The sequence below is a fragment of the Hakea prostrata genome, chromosome 7 (genome assembly GCF_041222555.1).
Source record: "Hakea prostrata isolate BN-2017 chromosome 7, UWA_Hpros_2, whole genome shotgun sequence".
In the NCBI taxonomy this organism is placed as follows: Eukaryota; Viridiplantae; Streptophyta; class Magnoliopsida; order Proteales; family Proteaceae; genus Hakea; species Hakea prostrata.
The window spans coordinates 721,662-743,186 of NC_142606.1; the positions used below are offsets into that span (position 1 = coordinate 721,662).

Consider the following 21,525-nt stretch of genomic DNA (forward strand, 5'->3'; position numbering starts at 1 on the left):
TTCCATCAACCACGCTGTTTATCATTGCATGATATTACACTATTACATGAAAATGACTACATATTTTCTTTTTCTTCCTTCTCCAACATGAACCCTTTTCATGATTATTCACTAGCCTATCTCAAAAACAAGATCACACGAGGAGGTATAGTTGCTTTCCTTCCCTTATGATGAAGACTAGGAACCCTCCTTTTATTTCGGCATCCTATAATTAAACCTCTTTCCTGCATGGGGAACAAATGAATTGGAAAATGTTCATAAGTTATGCTATGTTTAAGATATTCTTATATATGAAAAGGAATATTGTGGCAATCTTACCATTGCGTATTATGCCTTTCTTAGTAATGGTGAGGAGGAGGAGGTGAAGTGTAATGGTAGACTGGTGGTGGTGGTGACTTGTACTTGTAGACTGGAGTAGGAGGTGGTGGGGACTTGTACTTGTAATGCTCCTTTGGTGGAGGAGGTGGAGATTTGTACTTGTAGACCGGGGTTGGTGGTGGAGGCGGAGACTTGTACTTGTAGTGCTCCTTTGGTGGTGGAGGAGGAGACTTGTACTTGTAGTGCTCCTTTGGTGGTGGAGGTGGAGATTTGTACTTGTACACTGGGGTTGGTGGTGGTGGTGGAGACTTGTATTTATACACAGGGGTTGGTGGTGGTGGAGATTTGTACTTGTAGTGCTCCTTTGGTGGTGGAGGGGAGACTTGTACTTGTACATTGGGGTTGGTGGTGGTGGTGGAGATTTGTACTTGTAGTGCTCCTTTGGTGGTGGAGGAGGAGACTTGTACTTGTACACTGGGGTTGGTGGTGGTGGTGGAGACTTGTATTTGTAATGCTCCTTTGGTGGTGGAGGAGACTTGTACTTGTACACTGGGGTTGGTGGTGGTGGTGGAGACTTGTATTTGTAATGCTCCTTTGGTGGTGGAGGTGGAGACTTGTACTTATACACAGGGGTTGGTGGCGGTGGAGACTTGTACTTGTAGTGTTCCTTTGGTGGTGGAGGTGGAGACTTGTACTTGTACACTGGGGTTGGTGGGGGTGGTGGAGACTTGTATTTGTAATGCTCCTTTGGTGGTGGAGGTGGAGACTTATATTTGTACACAGGGGTTGGTGGTGGTGGAGACTTATACTTGTAGTGCTCCTTTGGTGGTGGAGGAGGAGACTTGTACTTGTAATGCTCCTTTGGTGGTGGAGGTGGAGACTTGTACTTGTAGTGCTCCTTGGGTGGTGGTGGTGGAGACTTATACTTGTACACTGGTGTTGGTGTTGGTGGTGGTGGTGATTTGTATTTGTAAACTGGAGTTGGGGGTGGAGGAGACTTCACTGGTGGTGGTGGAGAGTGGTAGTGGTAAGGAGGTAGAGTAGGGGGGGATTTCTTGGGTGGTGGAGGAGACGTGTAATGGTAGGTGTCTGCAGTGGTCTCCAGAGGCAAGCTAAGAGTAGACAAGACCACCACTAGAAGAGTGGTGATGAGGGAAGCCATTGTGCCCCAGTTGCTTCCTCCCCTTCCCATCTTACACTGCTAAGTAGAGGATTGGATTGGATATGTTCTCAAGGAATCCCCCCACCCCTTTTTATAGCTTCCCAATCTACTCAAGACCACCAACTTACCTTAGTAAAAAAAAAGGAAAAAAGAGAAGAGTACCACACCAAGAACGAAAAACAAAGTAAAAAGTAGTAGTACTACAGTTACAGAGGGAGATTCGTGTTCAAAGGGTTAGCAAAATTGACTTCACACTGAACCTTATCCAATTTGTCATCTAGCAAGATGAGCCGCCTGCAAGCTAAGCAAGAGAAATAAAATATCACCATTGCACAGCTTTTGTAGTGCCAATAATTCAAAGCGAAAGACTTGTAGGTTCTCCGTTCTTGCAATGTACATGTTTTGAAAACGTGTCTTCATTACTGCCAAACTTTTCAAACCCCTTCGGGGCGGCTTCCTCTCTCCAGCCCAGTTAATTATATCATCTTCAAAGTGGAAAAGACACTACTAAAGTATCTGTAAAAGTTGAATCGATCATATACAATTTTGATCTGCATGAAACTGTTTAAACAAATGAGGTGACAACTCGGTGTCTGTCTGTTTGTGTACAAGAAATGATCCAGACTGAACAGAGTGTGTGTGGAGAAAAGATCAGAAAGACCCACCATTCCTATATTTACTGTCTTTCTACTCTCACTCAACTAATTTGATCACGACACCAACCACGTAAACAGTTATATGCATTAGTATTTTTCATTCGTTTCCAGATTGCTTAGGTTTTCAATTTTTTAGACCAAGACTGAAAGTGACAGTGAGAAAGAAAGAAACGAAGTGGTCCATTTCCTTAATTTGCGTATGTCAGTCTCTATCTTTCGAATCACTATCTAGAAGAGCACAATCACTTCAGTACTGGGCAGCTCTCTCTAGCCTTTGTGAGACCTAATTGGGAGTTGTAATACCATTCTGTGATCAGTAGTTCACTACACCCGATCAAATTTGGATGGCTCTGGGTCAATTCAATATAGTAGTTACTGAACATCACCTAATCCTCAATTTTCTGTGGTTTAGAATTGAAATCTGTGGTCCATAAATGTGTCTTCCATATCTAGGGTAGGTGTATATGAAATCAATCTTGTCTTTTTTTCCTCCCAAAAGGTAGAAATTTCAACAAATTCTAGCTGGAGCAAGTGTAGACAGCTCAAGTGCATGACGTCTAACATTTGGCAAGCCATGTTAGTCTTCAAAGATTAATGAAACCCTAGCAAGTGGACTAACTTTTCTATCTTTCCAATAGTAAACTATTCTTTATTCTTCTTTTCTGATTATAGTACTTCTTATACAACTCACCGACAAGACAAGGGGAATCAAGTTTCACATTTCAATGGAGGACAAAAGATTACTGTTGTAAACCCATGGTTCAGATCAATCTGCTCGTATGATGGGTTTAAGTCTTGAAATGAGATTCAAATCAGGGCTGAGGATAGTGTGCAATATGTGGACAATAGAGATTTTTTTTTCCTTTTTTCTTTCTTTCTTATTTTGTCAAGTGGACATAGAGATGAGTTCAGAGGAGAAAGACATGTTAGGTGAGAAGCAAATCAGTCACAATATTTTTAATAAAAGTAAAATATCATTTATCATGGCACATGCTTAAAGCATATTATAGATGCTGGAAAGGTGTTAGCCCAAAAACACTTTTCTCAGAAACGAAAAAGGTTGATAATTAAGACGAGAGATGCATGGGACAACCAGCTTACTAGTTAAGCTAAGAACTACTTTTGATTCTAAACCTAGCTTAGCTTTCTCATTTCTCATATTAGGGCAGGTTAGGGGGTTGTGTAGATTGAACGGAAGGAAAATGAAGGAATAGAAACTTCCAGACAAGCCACGGCTCTCAAATCTTTTTGTAAAGGTCAGTAGTGATTTCTATAGATTGCTTCTACCTACCGTTTCTTGACCAATGATTGAACTTGCTTAGCACCATGGAATAGGACTCTCAATAGTTTTTTTTTCTTTTCCTTTCCTTCTTTTTTTTCTTTTGGGTTATAAGGACTCTCTATAGTTACTCCACTGAAAAGGCAAGTTTTTTCTCTCATTTCTTTCTTTTGGGTGCCAAATTCATTGCAAAATTGTTTGGGTAATGTGCATGACCGTCAAATTGAGATTTCAGATCTGACGGTCCGAAAGCTCAGCTTGACGTTAATGCGCAGGATCCAAGCAAAGTCTCAATCAATGCACAACACCGCTTTTTTAAGGCGGACATTGAAACGATGGTCAAGATTTCGACCTTGATGAGTCCAAATCAAAATCTGGATTCCCTTTTCGACCTACACCGTATCTAATGCTGCACGCTGCATATTTAATGCACAATACCCAAAGTTGGACTCAACTACGTGGTAAATTTCAGGAAATGAACCTTACTAAAACAACGTAGAAAACAGTGAAAACCACAACCTATCAAGTATATAATTTACACAAGAATTTTTATAAATGAAGCGGAGATACTCTCATGATTATAAAGGGTTGGCTGTTTCTTATTCTCTTTAGCATTCTGTTGTTGATAATGAATGAACAACACCCCAGAAGCACCGTTCCCCGATGATCACCATTCTGTGATGAAATATTAAATTTGAAAATTGTAGTGCAGCTGGGAATTCCTTAAAGGAGGTTTAACTTCTTTCTGAAGTTATCGACTTAAAACAACTCCCAAGGATCGGAATTTCTAATTCAGAAACGAACAGTCTGGGCAGCCCATATTGTCCAAAACTGCTATATTGATCTATTTTCGTAAAGTATACCATATACATACCAGGGAATTTTGGAGTAAAATTTGGCCATTGACACTGAAAGGTCGGTTCCAGTGTTTGATCTTTTGCCAGAAGAAAACAAATACCTCCACGGCATGTTTTTCGAGAGTCATTAATTAGTTGAATCAGACACCTCACAATGGAAGGAGTCATTTGCTGGAGACTTATTTTATGACACTGTCCTCTCGGAGTTGGATTTCACCACAACTTTCCTATCCTACAAACGACAGCGAGATTCATGAGAGCTCATACAGGCTCCAGCTAAAGACGGCTTAAAACGATCAGACCAGGCAGAACCGGCCAAGAAAATTGAGCTTACTATTAACGGTTCAAATTTGGTTGGGGTTTTCAAAGACCAATTGAAACTAAAACTTAAACCCAAAACCAGATGAATTTAGATCGGTTCAATTAGGTTTGGGCCCGGCAGGAATAATACTCTACCACTAGCAACTCATCCATTTTCAAACATACCCATTTACCATCTATTATTTGAATGACTAATCCTTCAAATTGGACTGAATGAACAGTCAAATGTTTTAGTAATTTCTCATGGGGAGAGATGGGTCAAGAGAATTTTGAAGAGCTCTGGACTTATGTTAAAAGAGGAAGCAGAACCAAATAACCAGCATTTGTTGAATAGAACAAAGGCCATATCCCATGGAAACTGGACATTCATCAAGCAGCAGACGCCTTGGTCTTGAGAATGCAACCAGACTATTCTACAGATATCAAAAGGAATACAGAAGACATGAACGTAATCAAGACTACCTGTTTGAGCAACATTTGAACCCGCAGTGGTAAAAATCATCATGGTCATAAATAAACCATGACTAAGATGCTAATATGACATAGTCAAACGCACAACTGAACTTTCCAGTTCTAGCTTCTGGAGCCATGTTACCAATCAAATTTGACAGTCCTGTAGCTCAAAATCATAACCTGTCCTATAGCTGACCCCACACTTCAAATTAAAGATATCAAACACATTGTGTGATTGACCTTAGCAATCTCGATGCAGTTATATCTAGTACAATTCACTATGAAAAGCAATCTGAAAATACCAATAGAAGGCAAGGGTATGCACCCTCTATTCCATTGGGAAGTTCACACCAGTGAATGTATGCCTCAGGCTTGACTTAACGCTTACCACCACGATGTCCGGGGCCAGATCTTGGACCAGGATATCGAGCAAATTGCATCCGCAAGAATGGAGAGTCTGGGTCATGATCATCCATCTTATAACCTGCACAAGATGCTCAGGGGCACAGTCAGCATCTGTTGAAGCTCCCTAACAGAAAACATAACTCAACATGTATTCCCCGACCCATTTTTTCTCTTCCTCCCCAGCCCCAAGGAGTGAGAATGAGAAGAACAAATAGATGCAAATCCACCATGCTGGGGTCTTAGAAAGGTGAAACGTTCACGTCTAAGCAAGAACAAGCTCCCTCCAAACCCTTACCACCACCCCAATGCACAATATTCATCCCAACAGCATAAGCAACTGAGATTGGACTGTTAGGAATGGAACTACAGTGGAAATGATCTTTTTACCATATGCAACAACCATAGAGGGCAAATCAAACTGCGGCATAAGATTATGTATAGAAAAATACCTTGCAAGGCATTCAAACAAGTGGCAGCACAAGCTGGATTTGCAAAATCCACAAAACAGAGTATAAGAGGGTCCCCACCATGCTGCATGGTATAAACAAAGGGTTTAGTAAAAAGAAGAAACTCAGTTTTAGAAGCCAACAGAATAAAAACAAACGATAACAACTTGCCAACAAGGCAACACCTGCCAAGATCCAACTGTGAAAATGAAAGGTAATATTTAGTGACCCACTTACATGCTTAGGCTCTTTGTTCACAAGTCTTACTTCTTTGTAACCCAAGAATGGACGGAATATATCTAGAGATGTGGTGAAGGACAATTACAGCCAAAAACCCATCCAAACTTTAAAAATCAAAAGCCTAAGAAGAAACTTTTATACTAAATTCATTGGTGAAGGATACGAGCCACTTCCCTGCGTGTGCTATCAGGGGGAAGTCCCTCCACAAACAAAGTGTTAGAAGCATCTGGAGGAAGAGGGGATGGCATTTCACGGCTTTGTCTAGCCATTGGGTCCACCCGATCCATTCGGTCCACCCGATCCATTCGGTCCATGCGATCCATTCGCTCCAAGCGATCCATTCTTTCCATTGGGTACTGACCCCCTAAGCCCACACCTCGACCATTAGCTGTTAGATCTGGACCACGTACCATACCACCAGGCTCCCCAATGGGAAGACGAGACATTCCTCCACCAGTCCCATAACTCCTTTCTAACCCAGCTCCACCACTGAAGTTACTGGCTTCTCCAGAACCAAATGAAGAAGGTTGCTGCAAAAGCATTTGCAATGAACATTTTAGCACATAAACAGACTGTACCCTAAACAACGCAAGTATCAGATAAGTTTGGACAGGATACCGCGCTCTGGAGATAGCGGTCATACGCTGACCCGATGGTTTTTGTGTCTTTTACAACACGAGGCCCACCACGCTCATCATCACGTGGTAAATAATTAAGCATCTCCTGACCCAAAGGCGGCATGGAGGCTTGGAGATCTGCAGATGTAGGAGATATTGGGGATGAACTTCATTTCAACTAAAATATAATTGTATATTGAGCACCGAACATATTATGACAAAGAAGACAAACTAAAATATCAGATGTAAGATAAGTTATAGCAACTGTAGCATCTCTGTTCCTCCCTTCAAGACTTCATCAGAAAACCAAGATCTTAAATTTCTAGGAGTTCCATGACAGGAAACATCACAAGAAACGAGAGAGGGAAAGGAAAAAAAAACCTGGGAGACCAAAAGTCCGCCACTCATTTCAAATCTGGGCTTGGAAGCTGGGACAGTTCATGGCAGGACAACCAAACCCCCCCCCCCACCCACCAAAAAAAAAAAAAAAAAGAAAAAAAAAAAAAAGAAGTGAATAAATGAGTCCACAGTTTTTATATATGACATCCTTAAATCTTATCAACTCTTCAAATCAGGACATGTGCAAAGAGAATAAAAAACTGAAACATAACAAGATGCATTTAAGCAGAGAGATATACACAAGGAAGCATTATCGGTTAAATGCTAAATAACCCATCTGATTTGCTTAAGAAAATTTCCAATCCTCACTTGATCTCTTTGGAATCAACTGCTACCTTCACATGTTTTTTGTAGATTTTATGGTAGTGATCACAAATCCCTATGCAAGAGACCACGAAAGGTGGAATCCAGCATCCCAGCAGCTCCACAATGGGAATTGGTAGGGACTTATAGATGAAGCAAAAGTATAATTCTTAAGAGGACAACTTGGGATTTGTACATTTCATGAATTGTCAATAACATAAAGCAAGCTTTATCATATTATGCAACCATCAAAAGAGCCCAGTCCCTAAAATTGGGAGTTCAAGAGAAAAGAAACTGCCGTTTCAAACTCATATGACTGATGGATAAAGAAACAGTTCTCCAACAAAGCAAAGCCTGATATAATTTATAAACCTTCTAAAATTAGTCCTCTGATTTAATCATATTCATGCAGAAAATCAAGGAAAGATTACAGATCTTTCTATGGGTGTTTAGACGTCCAGTTAAACAGATATATACTGTTAAATATTGTTGTTTTATGGGTTATGTATTGTTTTGTTTGCTAGTCTAGTAAGGGGCATATTTACTAGATGACGCATTACTTAAGGTCAGCTTTTCAGGTGATGCCAAATGCATTCCCCCCACCCCGAAAAAAACAAAAAAAAGGGGTGAAAGTAGAAAAGAAAAAGAACAAAATATCCTTGACTGAGAGATGTCCTTTCACCTGGGCACCCCATAAATATAGCAACATGGAATTAGAAAATAATTAATGGAAACTAGGGATTTGCATCGATACATGACAAATAGATGGTTGACTGAGATGTTCAGGCATGAGAAATAAAGACAAAAGAGTGCACCAATAAGGAGTGTTGAAGGCTGTAAAAGAACAGGTAAGCTAAGAAAGGGCATAGAAGTGAGGCAATTCAAATAGAGCAATCACTTGAAAGTTGATAAATAACTCTTCAGAATGCTGACAAAAATCCATATATCAAAAGAAGAATAAAATGAGCACACATTTTAGAGGGTCAACGTGCAGAAAAACTAGCACACATATACAATACCATAAATGCTCTGATGAATCTAGGGTTAGGGGTAATTTGGTAAGTTTACTAGATTCCTAGGGCTGCCAGGATTTCCAGTAAAAGGGGAGGGATGTATAGGGTTTTAGGGTACTCTTGAGGTTCTCAAACTCTGCTGTAGGAGGTGGCTCTGACATAAATTTCAGAACTTAGGGTTTATGGAAGTTAAAATTCTGCAGAATTTCTTAAAGAAGAAGACCAGTGCAGAATTTAGAAACTTAGGAACAAGGCTAAATTCTGAAATTAATTAGAAGGTTTACGTTCCAAAGGGTGGGTGTCCTAATTGGAGTGAAAAGGGAGGCCTAAGGGTCTGGGAAATAGGAAGTTGCAGGGGGTGGGTTTCTAGGGTAGCTGTAGGGAGGAGGGAGAGGGAGGGAGGCCTGTGGGTGCTAAAGTTAGTGGGGGAAAGGGTTGCGATTGTTGTAAGAACTAAAAGGAATGAATAAGGAAGCCATAGAGGTGGGGGAGAGGGTTGCAATGGTTGTAAGGCCTAAAAGGAATGAATAAGGAAGCCATAGAGGTGGGGGAAAGGGTTGTGATGGTTGTAAGGCCTAAAAGGAATGATTAAGGAAGCCATAGAGGTGGGGGAAAGGGTGGGGAGCTTCTGGACTTACTTGTAGATAGACCTGTAAATGGATAGCCAAAATCCGCCTCCGAATTCACATTCGTTTAAGGGTATCCATATCTGGAATTTTTCTTACCAGAAAATATCCGTATCCGTCCGCTAAGCAACCGGATTCGAATTCAGATAATTGCTTATCGGATTGGATAATATTGGGATAAAAATTTATCCAGATAGAATAAAGTATTCAACATTTTTTCTTTTCAAATGGATGATAATCGGATTCGGATACCAGTAATCGGATTCGGAAACCGGTATTTGCTAATCGAAAATTATAAATTTATAATAAAAAATATAAAAAAAGTGACAATTATCAATCAATAATCGGATAGTTTATTGGATCGGATTATTATCGGATATCCGATAAAGTTTTGGATTCGAATTAGGATGCCTTCTCTAAATTTTTGCCGGATTCGGATTCAAATTTGAATTCGGATAGCGGGTTTGCTAATCGGATTCGAATTCGGATATCGGATTTGCTAATCGGATTTGCTAATCATATTCGAATTCGGATACTGGTGTATCCGAGCTGAATCCGATCCGTTTACAGGTCTACTTGTAGATTGAAAGGAATTGCTGGACTACTACTGGAATGCTTGAAGAAGAAGAGAATGAAAATTTGCAAAAACACTATCTCAAACCCAGTCGCATGTCACCCCTGGGGATCCCATGACTTCTCTCAAGTCTATTCTTCAAATCATAATTTTATTCATAAATCAAAACAGAAAATTATAATGCAAGAAGAGACTATTTATAGCCTAAAGTAAAAGACTTTGACTAGGGTTGGGGATCCCTAACAGATAAGGTTCACAACTCTTCACCAAAACACTCAAAACATAATCAAAATACTACAAGATCTCAACCCTTAGATTTGAATCTTGTTAAGACACTTAACTAAACAACTTCCAAATAAAACAACCTCTAAAAGATAAACCCCTTTGGATAAAGAATTTTATCTTATCCCAACTAACTTCTAAGGAATTGGATGCTTCATAACTCAAAATTGGCTATCCCAAATAGAAAAACAAAAGTAGATCCATGACCCTTGGATCGAGCATATTCAATCAAGACCCATATTGAGCCCTAAAAAGGGGTTGTAAATGACCAAAATGCCCCTGGCTGGTTTGGCCCCTCCTGGACTGGCTTCTATTTTCGAGTGAGATTGGGCTTCTTTTTGGCTCTTCTTGGGCCGTCTGGGGCCAGGTTACATCATGCTCCCCAATGTTACCCATGCAAATGGATAGTTTAATCTAGAAAGAGAATTTATACTTTACAATCATAGTAACACCATCTTTCTACTCAACCATCCATTCAAAGAACAAATTAGTACAAAAGACCAAATCAATACAAATAACCAATTACCAGTCATGGTCGGGTGATGCCTGCACGAAAATATTTTATTAATCGGTTTAATTGGTCTAATTAAGTAAATACCGTCACCCTCAAGTTATAAGGGCAAAATCATCTTTTCCTTGCATTTTATTTCCCCATTTAGAGTTCAAAAACTTTTATTCAGCATTAGCTCGAGTTTTTTGTTCCCTTCTCAAGGTGGGTCTGGAGCTCAAAGTTCAAGACTTTCCTGTTGAGTGATACTTGAAATTCTGCCTGGGATCCTAGGTGTTTTGAACCCTAGGTAGTTAAGACCCAAGAATCTTTGTCTTTAAAGCCCAACAATTTGGTTTTTGGTTGTAAATCCAGCCAGCCATCTCCATTCGCACTTCATCCACTGATTCACAGTATGGTTATCCCAGTACAGCTCATCTCCTCACCCCCCCCCTTTGTTTTCATTTGATCGAAGACAAGAAACCCTAGCCAAACTCTCTTCCCTCCAGATTCAAGTTATCACATAACTCTGAAGTTAGCCATCAGTTTTGTCCAAGAATTAACCCACAGCCTGCCCCCATATAACCTTAGATTCATCCAAGTTTGAGGCCTATTTATCTAGCCAATATTGAGATAGCCTTATTTCTTGAACTCTTGCACTCCCTCAAACCTTAAAATCAACAACTCACTTATAGGCCAATTTATCCATCATAACCTCACCAAACTCAGATGACCATTCTCCTAATTTATTATCTACATTCCCTTCAAGTTTCAGACCATTCTGATACACCTGTAGACCACTTCTTCATCTGTAAGAGTCCACCTCCATATCACCAAAAATAAATAAAAATAAAAGAGCACGCACCCCAAAATGAGAGGCCCACTTCCCTTCATGTTTAAGAACACCTAGGTCCTATTCTAGGGGTTATTACTGGTTAATCATATTTTGCAAAGACTATTATACCCTTGACTTATTATTCAAGAAATCTATTCTCATTTACCAAAAAAAAAAAAGACTAACTTTATGGACGATTGGGAGTTCAACCGTTTCACTTCATTTTTTTATTTTTTTTAAAAATTTTTTTTCAGATTTTAGTAAGGTCATTTTTGGAATTACAAAAGTTTGGCCCCACGGTTAATAGCAGATGGACTAGTGTGTTTATTCAAGGGATCACCACATAACCTTAAAATGGGATGCAGCTTTAAGGCCTTCATTTTGGGGGGCCGGGGAATTTGCTCAAATAAATAAATTGGCATAGACAACTTCTCAATTAAGGTTGGCCCCAAGAAAAACAAATCACCACATAACCTTATGATGCAGCTTTAGTTGAATAAGGCTTAGTCTTCCAAGACCTCTAATGCTGGACTGGTTTTCCAGGCCCAAATCTTAATTTTGGGTATGGCATATGGGATGGTTCTAAATGGATTTCCTGGTTGGGTTTGGACTATTGGACTTTGAAGTAGTCACCATGATTACAGGAAGTTGGTGATGAGAACCAAATTCTAGGGTTTAGATGTTGGACTTATGCCCTAGAATTAAGCTCCGTCCAGGATACTCTCTCTTGGGAACCAGCAGTCTTCTAAGGCTGTGAATGCCTTTGTTGGTTGGTGTCTGGATGGTTTAAGAGCTCCCAAGGATTAGGTAAAGGCCTAAAAGGGTCCGGCCAGGCTTAGGGTTAGGGAATTGTAGACCTTAAAGCTTGACACCTTGCTGTAACTGAAGTTTCAGATCCGGAATTTAAGATTAGGGTTAAGTTTTTGGGTTTTTAGGACTAAGTTGAAGGGTATTAGGGTTTGGCCGCTGCTGTTAAAAGTTAGAGTTTAGAAAATAGGGTCTTAGCGTTTCGGCTAGGCTAGGAATGGAGCTGTTGTTATTGTGTTATAATTTCAGGTTTAATCCTAATGGGGTTGGGTTTAGTTTGAAGTTACTTACTTCGAGTGAGCCAATTAGGGTTAGATTTGGAAGGGGAAGTAGAGTAGGTGCAGGGTATGATAATCCTAAAAGGGTTTGAAGTTCGGATAAGGGTGTTCGGAGCTCTAGGATTTTTAGTAACACTAGGATCTAAGGTTTCTAAAGGTTGAAGATGAAATGCAGGAAATTCTAAAGCCTAATGGAGGATGGTTTAATGGAGAAACTAGAAGTAGGACTAGAGTCTAAGGAAGGGTGTGATCCAACTAGAAAGGAAAGGGGTGGTGGATTGGGTTGGGATCTAAGAGTTTAGGAGTGGGGTGGTTGCTGCTGTAGGGAAGAGGGGAGGGGCCAGGGGTAATGTTAACTTACTTGGAGAATGGAGATGGAAGGCTGCTGCTGGCATTGGACTGCTGCTGTACTAGAAGAAAACTTGCTGAAAACACACACTAAGAGTCTAATGGCTGCCGCAGGCCTCCCAAAAGAAACCCATAACTCTCTTGCCTCCAAACTCTCAATCTCAATTTTATTAATCAATTTCAACTTGCAAAGACAGAGGTTGGAGGCTTTATTTATAACTTCACAAACAAAACATACTAGGACTCAATTTAGAAACCAACTTGGTTTCAAACCGACACTCTAATTCTAAGTATGACTCCGACTTGATTGAAGACTCTAATTCAAACAAGGATTCTATCATATCTTACTCTAGAAGGAAACAATTTGGAATCTAAGAGTAGATGTGGAATCCTAACAAGAAGTAGACTGGAACTAGGGGTTTCCCACGCAGCCAAGGAATCATACCCTAACAAGTCAATAAATCACAAAATAATGAGTCAAATAAGAGTAGATCTACGATCCTAACAACAAGCTGGACCAAGTGACACTTTGACCTTGAACTCCACGAAAATTAACAAAATGACCAAAATACCCTTGGTTCAATTAGGGGCCGTAGTAGGGGTGTCAATTTGTAACCCAAACCGCACCAGCCTGTTATAGCCCGAATCGGCCCAAACCGAACCTTAATGGGATGTGTTTGGGCTGAGGGTGGCCAAGCCCGCACCAACCCAAAATCGAATCGCAACCCATTATAACCCGTTTTGTAGTTTTACATAGTATTTGAACTATAATATCACCACTAGGTAGTTAGTATATACAATAGAAAAATTAAGCATGAATTCAATGATTAAATAGTCATTCTACTACTTTTAAGGGACAAGTAGAAGGCTTAAGTATGAATGTATTAAGTTCATTTAAATTGAGTAAATACTTATCCAATCTAGATGTATTTATTTTGCATATCAAGCTAATTATCAACCCAAAGACAAAATGGATTTCGTAGAAGAAGAAAAAGATCTACATTCTCACAGAACACTTACCTAATTTTAAGACAATCAATCAGAGCACAAAATAGAATTCAAAAGGCTTTTTGGTTTGAGGATTTGTTTCTGGAGGACCATTCAGTGGAGCCTGAGGAATGAGCTTGCAGTCTCTATGTTACTACTTATTATCTAGGTTACTGATTTCTATAAGTGGGTGGGTTTTCTACAACGTGGAATGACTTTTAATTTTTGATGAAAATTGACCAATAGCAATTTTGTTTTGCATGGAATTTTGGCTTTTGTTGTAAGATGCTCAATTGTTTCTTCTTGTTTTTTTTCTTGCACACCATAAATCGTTAGTCAACTCGAGTCTAAACCGTTAGCCCAAACCACACCAAACTGGCTCGAAACCGTTAGTTTTCTAATGGGTCATGTTTGGGCTAAGTGTTTTTCAGCTCGAAACCGTTAAGCCCAGCCCGAAACCGCCCCAAACCACACCGTTGACACCCCTAGGCCGTAGGGTTTGGGGAAAGTAACCCTCGGCCCTATGCAGCCCTTGGAAAGAGTTCACATCAGTTGGTGTTGGAGAGATTTATAGTAATGGGTGTATGGATGGATCATGGACGAGACAGGTACTTGAAATATGGGATGAAAAGTTATTGGAATGGGTTAGAAACTTGGAGGGCACGTAGGGAATGATATAGTGATTCTGCAAGTTTAGTTGGGTTTGCCCAACTAAATTGGAAGAAACAAGGGTTTATTTTGGGTTTATCAGGGAGTTACCAAAATTCAAGAAAATATCTATATCTTGAAATTTAATAGTCAGAATGGGGGCAAACTAGGATCCAAGGTCACTAGGGATAGGAGAATGATGTACCTAAAATGTTGGAGATCTAATAGCTAGATTGGCATAAATCTAATCTTGATTTTGGGGGTCTTGGGAACTCTGAAAAATTCAAGAAAATTCTAAAAAAGGGTTATACCTGAATGGAGCCTTAACGATCGAATGCTCCGATGGATGATGAAGATTGAAATCTAATCTTCAACCACTTGCAAGTGCCTAGGCTTGACTTCACCTCAGAACCCTTTTCAGCCTTGGATCTCCAACCATCTATTGACAGAACTTGAACGTACTAACAATCACAAGGAATTCCTCAAAGAGAAGCTTTCTTATTCAATATTCAGTCTGATCTTTCCCAATTGAGTAGAGGGGTCTATTTTTACAAATGATGTGTTGGAACTCCTAATCTGATTTGAATTCCCAGCCTTGTTCTAACTGACTCATAATACCATGAGGTCTTTATCGTAAGATCTTTTACAAGGTCTGACTTAAAATAATACAAAACCACAAGTTCAAAAAAAGGAAGACACACATGCCTGATATGACCCTCAAGTGGACAATAATACAATTCTGCCACTGTTCTACCGAGTACACTAAAAAAAAACAGAACTAAAACTATAGATAAGCAGCTGGGCAGTAAGCCTAGGGGTTCTCTTGGGCCTTCACTTTGTCTTGGACTTGGAAGGTTCATAAACAGCATATTACTCTTGGAGCTTCGCAGCCACAAACATCCCAGCGACCTCTCTTTCTAGACTTGTTTGTTTTTCATTCCATAGACCCATAAATGAAATTGCAAGAAGCTCTCACTCGTATTGGAAAATACTTGGTTTTGATCAAGATCTTGGTTATCTGACCTCATTCAATTAAGGTTACCTCAGCAAGTTTCTCTAGAAAGTATCAGAATTGTTGTGGGTGCACTTACCTTGGACCAAAACATATGCATGGATCCAGGTTTATATATGGGTCTTATTACAGTTTTGGTTAACTCAAAGGTAATATCAACCAAATGCCTAAAACCTCAATCTGCTTGAGAAGAAACTACTCTTGTTTCTTCTTGAACACTCTGACATGACATTCATACATCATGCAAATGAAATACAATGCACATTGGTTTCATCAAACAATGAGTAGACTTGATGCAACTTGTCATAGTTCATATCAGCAGATAGCCAGACTCAAAATACCATATATTGGGTCATAGAAGACCATGGCGTCTATGATATATGTATTATTCAATGTGCTTGGGTGCTTGTGATGTGTGTTGTGCATTGTTCACGAATTACCATACCACGTAGATTTTACTTTAAGTCCATAATTATTACTACAATATGTCATCCGTTACTGCATAATCTAGTTGTTTTATTTGCCCATTATATCTCATAAGATAGCACTCAAAAGAATGTGGGTAGACAGATGTTACGTAAGTATTGACATTTGTTGCCAACCAAGACTGCTAAAGTTTCAAGGCCAAATACGGCTATTTGCCCAAAACATCAAACTGGGAATGTACCGTATCACCAAGATCTCGAGAATCTAGACCTGGTCAAAACAACTCTTCAAGACAAGTTTGTGTTGCACAAGTCAGTGGCACTCTGAACCCTACGGTCAAATTCCTATCTTACAAAAGCTCGCTTGTTTGGGAATTTCCATAATAAAATATTCTTGGAACAGAAGCTAAAGACGCATAAACAATCCACATTGAGTCACAAAAAATAATCCACTAGAAAAATCTGAAACAAAGCAATTGAGAAATTACAGCAAATCAACGCACAAAGAAACCTAGAACACGCCCTAAAATCCATGTCTGAGGAAAATGAACTTACCGTAGTCAGGCCGAGGGCGTTTAGGCATAGTCGGTTGTCGATTCCAATAGGCATCCGCCATGGCTACAGCAGCGACAGACTGCACAAGAAACGGAGAGACGAGAGAAAAAGCCAGAGAAATCCCTGTCAATCAGTAACCATTAAAAGCGAATAATCGAACCAAAAAGAGAAACAAAAGCTTGGTATAGAATTCAAAGCTGTTAAACCCTAGCTATTTCTTTCTGCTTTTCGTACCGTAGTTTTCACCTCCTTTCTTTTCCCACGGTTGGATGGTTACGTTGACTGTTCAGCTACATATAACGGATAAAAAATTTCGACCTTCTCTGATAGATCGACTGAACTTACCATGTCACTGGATCAGTTCTGTAGCATCGTAGATTCGTAGTTATTGTTTATATGATTTTCTTTATCTGTATTTCTACCCAAAAAAAATCTTTATTCTATTTCAACAGAAATTTTTTTTTTTAATATATATCCGTAAAATCTTTTAACAATTCTATTTCTACCCAAAAAACTCCAAAAATTGAAAATAAACAACAATAATAATAATTAAAGTTATTTACGTTTGTGTCACTTATTATGCGCAGAAACTAGTATTGAGTTAACTTACGTGCTCAAAATTACATAAGAATTACAAGTGAAACTAACACAATTAAATCCAATTAACTTCCATTGTTAAATAATTAAAATATCCTCAAATAAAATTAAAAGATATAAAATTATTATTATACTTTTGTTTTTCATACCATATTTACCCATTACTTCTGTCACATTGTCCCATAAGAAACTTCAACAAAAGAGGGTAAAGGGGAGAAAAATTATGTGATCAATCAAAGAGATAAAAATAGAGGTCAATTTGATTAATTTAGATTTTCAAGGGAAGAGGAGAGATATAAGTCATTTTTTCTGAGAGATTCAAAATGAAACTTTTGAAAAGAAATAAGGATAAATAGCGAGTAAGTAGTAAGTACATGAAAAGGATATGATTTTTGCTTAATAATAATAAAAGAATAGATGTCATATATCTGTAGTTCAATTAAATAGGGACTATAATATCATCTTATGAAAATAAACAAACGGGTGAGATCTTTACTTTCTTGATTTGATTTTCTTTTTTTTTATAGTAGAATTTAAAAAAAAAAATCTCATAGATATCCAAGATATATGGTGAAAGGTACAAATACCCTAAAAAGATTTCAAACTGACAAATACTTCAAAATGTCACCTAAATTGCATAATAAATTAATAATACACTTAGCTTGCATTTTCTGTTAAACCATATTTTTTTGTTTTTCTTATTTTGAAAAAATTTCCCTTAGCCCTTAACTAGTAAATGTGGGTTAAGTTGAGAACCCAAACAAAAATTTTGAAGTTAAAAATTATTCATGACTCGACGAGTCATAGCGTCACCAGTTCTACTTGTGAAAGACTTTATAACTGTACTCTCTTCAACTTGCTTGTAATGGCATACAACACTTTTTGCATTTTTGTAGGGAGAAATTTTTCAGAGCTCTATCCCACCCACCTCGTTCCTTATTGAGGAATCCAGCTTGGTTGTAAAACAAGTAGAAATAGCATTCCAAGTTTTCACTTTAATCTCATTTATCGATTTGAAAACTTCACAGATTTGTCATGTCATCTGTCAGTGTTTCAGCTATTGTGTTGCTGCACTTCTACTGCATTGCCAACAGTGTCAATATCCCCTTGATTTCATGCGAAGGCTTTGTAAGATCCCCTGCTACGAATTCTTCAACTACGTTGTTGACTTATATCTAGCTGTGCAGCCAGGGGGTTTCTTTGTTTTCCTATTTCTTCTAGGCTTGTGGATCCTTGAAACATCATCCCACCTCCCCAAGTCTGCATAAATGTTCGAAAGTAAGATGTAGTTCCCTGGATCATCCGGCGCAAGTACTATTAGGTTATCCATTGCAGTCACAGGAATCTCAAGATTGCCACGAGTTCTACAAGAACTCAGCAAAGATCCCCAGATGGTTGAATCTGGTGCCATTGGCATCTTCTTGATGAATTCAAGGGCCTGATGAAGGCATCCAAAACGACCAAGAAGAGCCACCATGCATCCATAATGTTCAACCCCTGGATCAATTTGATAGTGCATTTTCATTGAATCAAAGTGCCACAATCCTTCAGCCAGGAAGCCAGCATGAATGCAAGAAGATAAAAGACCTAGAAGGTGATGCTATTTGGCGCTACTTGAGCTCTTATCATTTCTGCAAGTAGCTCAATTGCTTCACATGCCTTTCCATGATTAGCAAGCCCACAAATCATTTTACTACAAGATATGACGTCTCTGCAGGACATCACAACAAACAGATGGGAAGCTTCATCTATGGTCCCATATTTAGCACACATTTTGATCAAAGCATTACATATAATAGCATTCTGCAAAAGCCCATTTTTGTCAGCATCAGCATGAATCCATTTCCCGAACTCTAGAGGTCCAAGTTGTGCACAAGCTGGCAATATAGAAAACAATGTTGATCTCATCAGGGTTAATGCCCTCAAACTGCATCTGACGGAAGACATCCAATGCATCAGTGTAGCAGCCAATCCGGGGGTACATGTTGTCCAAGAGACGATAGTCTTAACTGGCATGCATTCAAAGATCAACCTTGCCCTTTTCATCTGTCCTAGTCTGGCATATCATGAAATAATTAACACTGTTCCATGAAATTGGATCTCTCTCCATCATTCTCTTAAATACATGTGAGCATCAGACATACTAGCACACTTTATGTACATATCAATAAGTGAGTTTCCTATCCACAGAATTCAAAGCTAATCCACTTTTGAAGACATGCCCATGAATCTGCTTACCAAGATCAAGAAGTAGGAACCCTGCACAAGCTTTAATTAAGAAGGGGAACGTGAACCTGTCATATCTGAAGTTTTGGCAATCCCCCTCTTCCCCATCCCCAAAAACTTAATATGAACTCGCAAACAATTAGCTAAATATGCAGAACAATAAGTTAAAGCATGCATCCTAAATTGTCCCAATACAACAAATTTTCAATTTGAATGCTTCCATCTTGTGAGGGATACACCCATTCTGAAATTTCACCAATAGTCACCACAAGAGCATACCCCATCTTCAAATCTATGAAACCTAGTTGCATCTCTCACTAGAAATACCTTCTTCAATAACTTTGACAAACCCTTAATGAACTCATGACAATCTCCACAGACCCTCAAGTTCTTGAAGACCCTAATAATACCTTCTTTCTCCAACCCATTACACACCAAACCTAAACCAATTGCCAACTTCTCACTGTGAAATCTCAAGCTCTCTTCTTTTGACTCCTCTTCCACATCATGTAATGCAAACCTCACATCATATGCATAACCAATCTCTTCTTTCATCCTTCTCTCCATCTCCTTCAATACATTATGAATTCTGTTAGTAAGGTGGTGCCTTTCATCTCTGCCATAAAAGTAGTGCATCTCCTTGTCGATCTCAATCCAACTACACCCAGCTTCTTTCTGCAATCCCTTTACCTTCATCAACTTCCTCACTTTTTCATACTCCTTCCATTCACCTACCTCGACGTATAGGTTAGACATCATTATATGGTTCACTGGGTTATCATAATCTAACTTCAGTAGGACTTCTCCCACTTCTCTTCCAATTTCCAAGTTGCTGTGTAGCCTACAGGCACTTAGCAACGTCTGCCATATTCCGACACTTGGTTCAAGTGGCATGGTCTTTATAAGATTGTAAGCTTCTTCCAAACGTCCAGCCCGGCCAAGAAGGTCAACCATGCAAGCATAATGCTCTACTTTAGGTTCACATTGATGGTCTTTGCAGAGTCTTGAAAAATACTTGCTACTTTCTTCTATTAGACCAGCATGGCTACAGGCAGAGAGCACAGCCAAGTAAGTCACTTCATCAGGTTCGATATTCTCCCCCTGCATTTCTTCAAAGAGACGGATTGCGTCTTTGCCAGAACCATGCTTCCCATAGCCAGTGATCATAACTGTCCAGGAAACCACATTTTTTATAGGAATTTCATTGAAACGCTTTTCTGCATCTTCCATCAATCCACACTTGACATACATATCAACAATTGAATTGGCTACTGAGACATCTAAACCAGATGGAACTTTGACAGTGAATGAATGTACTTGTTTCCCTTGTTCTACATGGGCAAAATCAGCAAACGCACTCATCATGCTAGAAATTACGAATGCATCAACTTCAGCTCCTGTTTCCATGAATTGTCTAAACAAGTCCATGGCCTCTTGTAGACCTCCATCTTGAGCATAACCTATAATCATTGCAGTCAAAAAGACAGCATTTTTTGGCTCAATATGGTCAAAGAGTTTTCTTGCTTCATGTAGGCACCTGCATTTTACATAGAAGTCAATGAGTACACTTGACATAATCCTATGAAGTCCAATTGGGAACCCCCTTGTGATCAAGGAACCATGAATTTGGGCTCCTTCATTAATTGCCCCAAGGCCACTACATGATTTTAAAACACTAGAATAAGTAAACTCATCAGGTGTTTCTCCATGTATTTGCATTTCCTTAAACAGAAGCAGAGACTTACCATTGTATCCTGTGTGAGTGTACCCAGTAATCATTGCATTCCAAGTAATGAGATTTCTAACAGGCATTAGATTGAACATCTGGGTTGCTTCCTCAATCCTTCCACATCTGGAGTACATATCAATAACGGAATTCCCAACAACTGTAGAAAATTCAAGCCCTGTTTTAACACAAACTACATGAATTTGCATCCCATTTTCAGGAACACCCAGAATACCACAAGCTTTTAGATTACTCGAGAGAGTGTACTCGTTCGGTCTAACACCTGAAGAACTCATTTTACAGAAGAGTAACAATGATGCCCTTGCATTGCCCTGACCCAAATACCCGCCCATGAGAGCAGTCCAGGAGACAACATTTCTTTCACGCATTTTATCAAACACTACAGAAGCGATGTCTGGCCTACAACATTTTCCATACATATCTATGAGAAAATTGTTCATAATTAGATCAAGATCAAAACCCATCTTCTGTATTGCCGCATGGATTTGCATTCCTTGATCGAGTAATCCATACTTACCACAGTCCCGTAGGAGCTTCACAAATCTCTGCCGCTCTGTCATTCATGGAACGATGGAAATCACATACCAAACACTAGCGCTATAGCCTAGCAAAAGCCAAAAGG

General features: G+C 39.2%; 2 protein-coding genes and 2 pseudogenes across 5 annotated transcripts; all 4 read right to left on the bottom strand.

Annotated features, from left to right (window-relative positions):
* LOC149008773 (uncharacterized) lies at positions 1 to 1,528 on the bottom strand (annotated as a pseudogene). The gene is made up of 2 exons (XR_016174676.1): positions 319 to 1,528; positions 1 to 224 (listed from the first exon to the last, which is right to left on the bottom strand). The product of XR_016174676.1 is annotated as an uncharacterized LOC149008773 (transcript).
* Positions 1,529 to 4,687: 3,159 nt separating this feature from the next.
* LOC149008774 (RNA-binding protein 1-like) lies at positions 4,688 to 16,729 on the bottom strand. 3 transcript variants are annotated; one of them, XM_089161651.1, is made up of 7 exons: positions 16,568 to 16,729; positions 16,334 to 16,456; positions 6,756 to 6,892; positions 6,301 to 6,667; positions 6,135 to 6,196; positions 5,901 to 5,982; positions 4,688 to 5,530 (listed from the first exon to the last, which is right to left on the bottom strand). In XM_089161651.1, the coding sequence occupies exons 2-7, from the start codon at positions 16,392 to 16,394 to the stop codon at positions 5,424 to 5,426; spliced, it is 816 nt and encodes a 271-aa protein (XP_089017777.1). In that variant the 5' UTR covers positions 16,395 to 16,456; positions 16,568 to 16,729; the 3' UTR covers positions 4,688 to 5,423. The 3 variants fall into 3 exon arrangements, with proteins under 3 accessions (XP_089017777.1, XP_089017774.1, XP_089017775.1); XM_089161648.1 differs by having other exon boundaries at positions 16,334 to 16,412; positions 16,568 to 16,728; XM_089161649.1 differs by lacking the exon at positions 16,568 to 16,729 and having other exon boundaries at positions 16,334 to 16,544.
* Positions 16,730 to 17,857: 1,128 nt separating this feature from the next.
* Positions 17,858 to 19,399, bottom strand: LOC149008775 (pentatricopeptide repeat-containing protein At2g20540 pseudogene; annotated as a pseudogene).
* LOC149008776 (Tetratricopeptide repeat (TPR)-like superfamily protein) lies at positions 18,639 to 21,468 on the bottom strand. The gene has a single exon (XM_089161615.1). It carries the CDS (start codon positions 21,461 to 21,463, stop codon positions 19,409 to 19,411), a length of 2,055 nt encoding a protein of 684 aa, XP_089017741.1. The 5' UTR covers positions 21,464 to 21,468; the 3' UTR covers positions 18,639 to 19,408.
* Between the last annotated feature and the right edge of the window lie 57 nt (positions 21,469 to 21,525).

Excerpts from the sequence above, each read along its gene's own strand:
- LOC149008774 (XM_089161651.1), bottom strand. The coding sequence starts at position 16,394 with ATGGCGGATGCCTATTGGAATCGACAACCGACTATGCCTAAACGCCCT. Across the intron at positions 6,668-6,755 it reads ACCGCTATCTCCAGAGCGCG|CAACCTTCTTCATTTGGTTC; the intron begins GTATCCTGTCCA and ends ATGCTTTTGCAG. Across the intron at positions 5,983-6,134 it reads TGAACAAAGAGCCTAAGCAT|CATGGTGGGGACCCTCTTAT; the intron begins GTAAGTGGGTCA and ends TATACCATGCAG.
- LOC149008776 (XM_089161615.1), bottom strand. The coding sequence starts at position 21,463 with ATGACAGAGCGGCAGAGATTTGTGAAGCTCCTACGGGACTGTGGTAAG.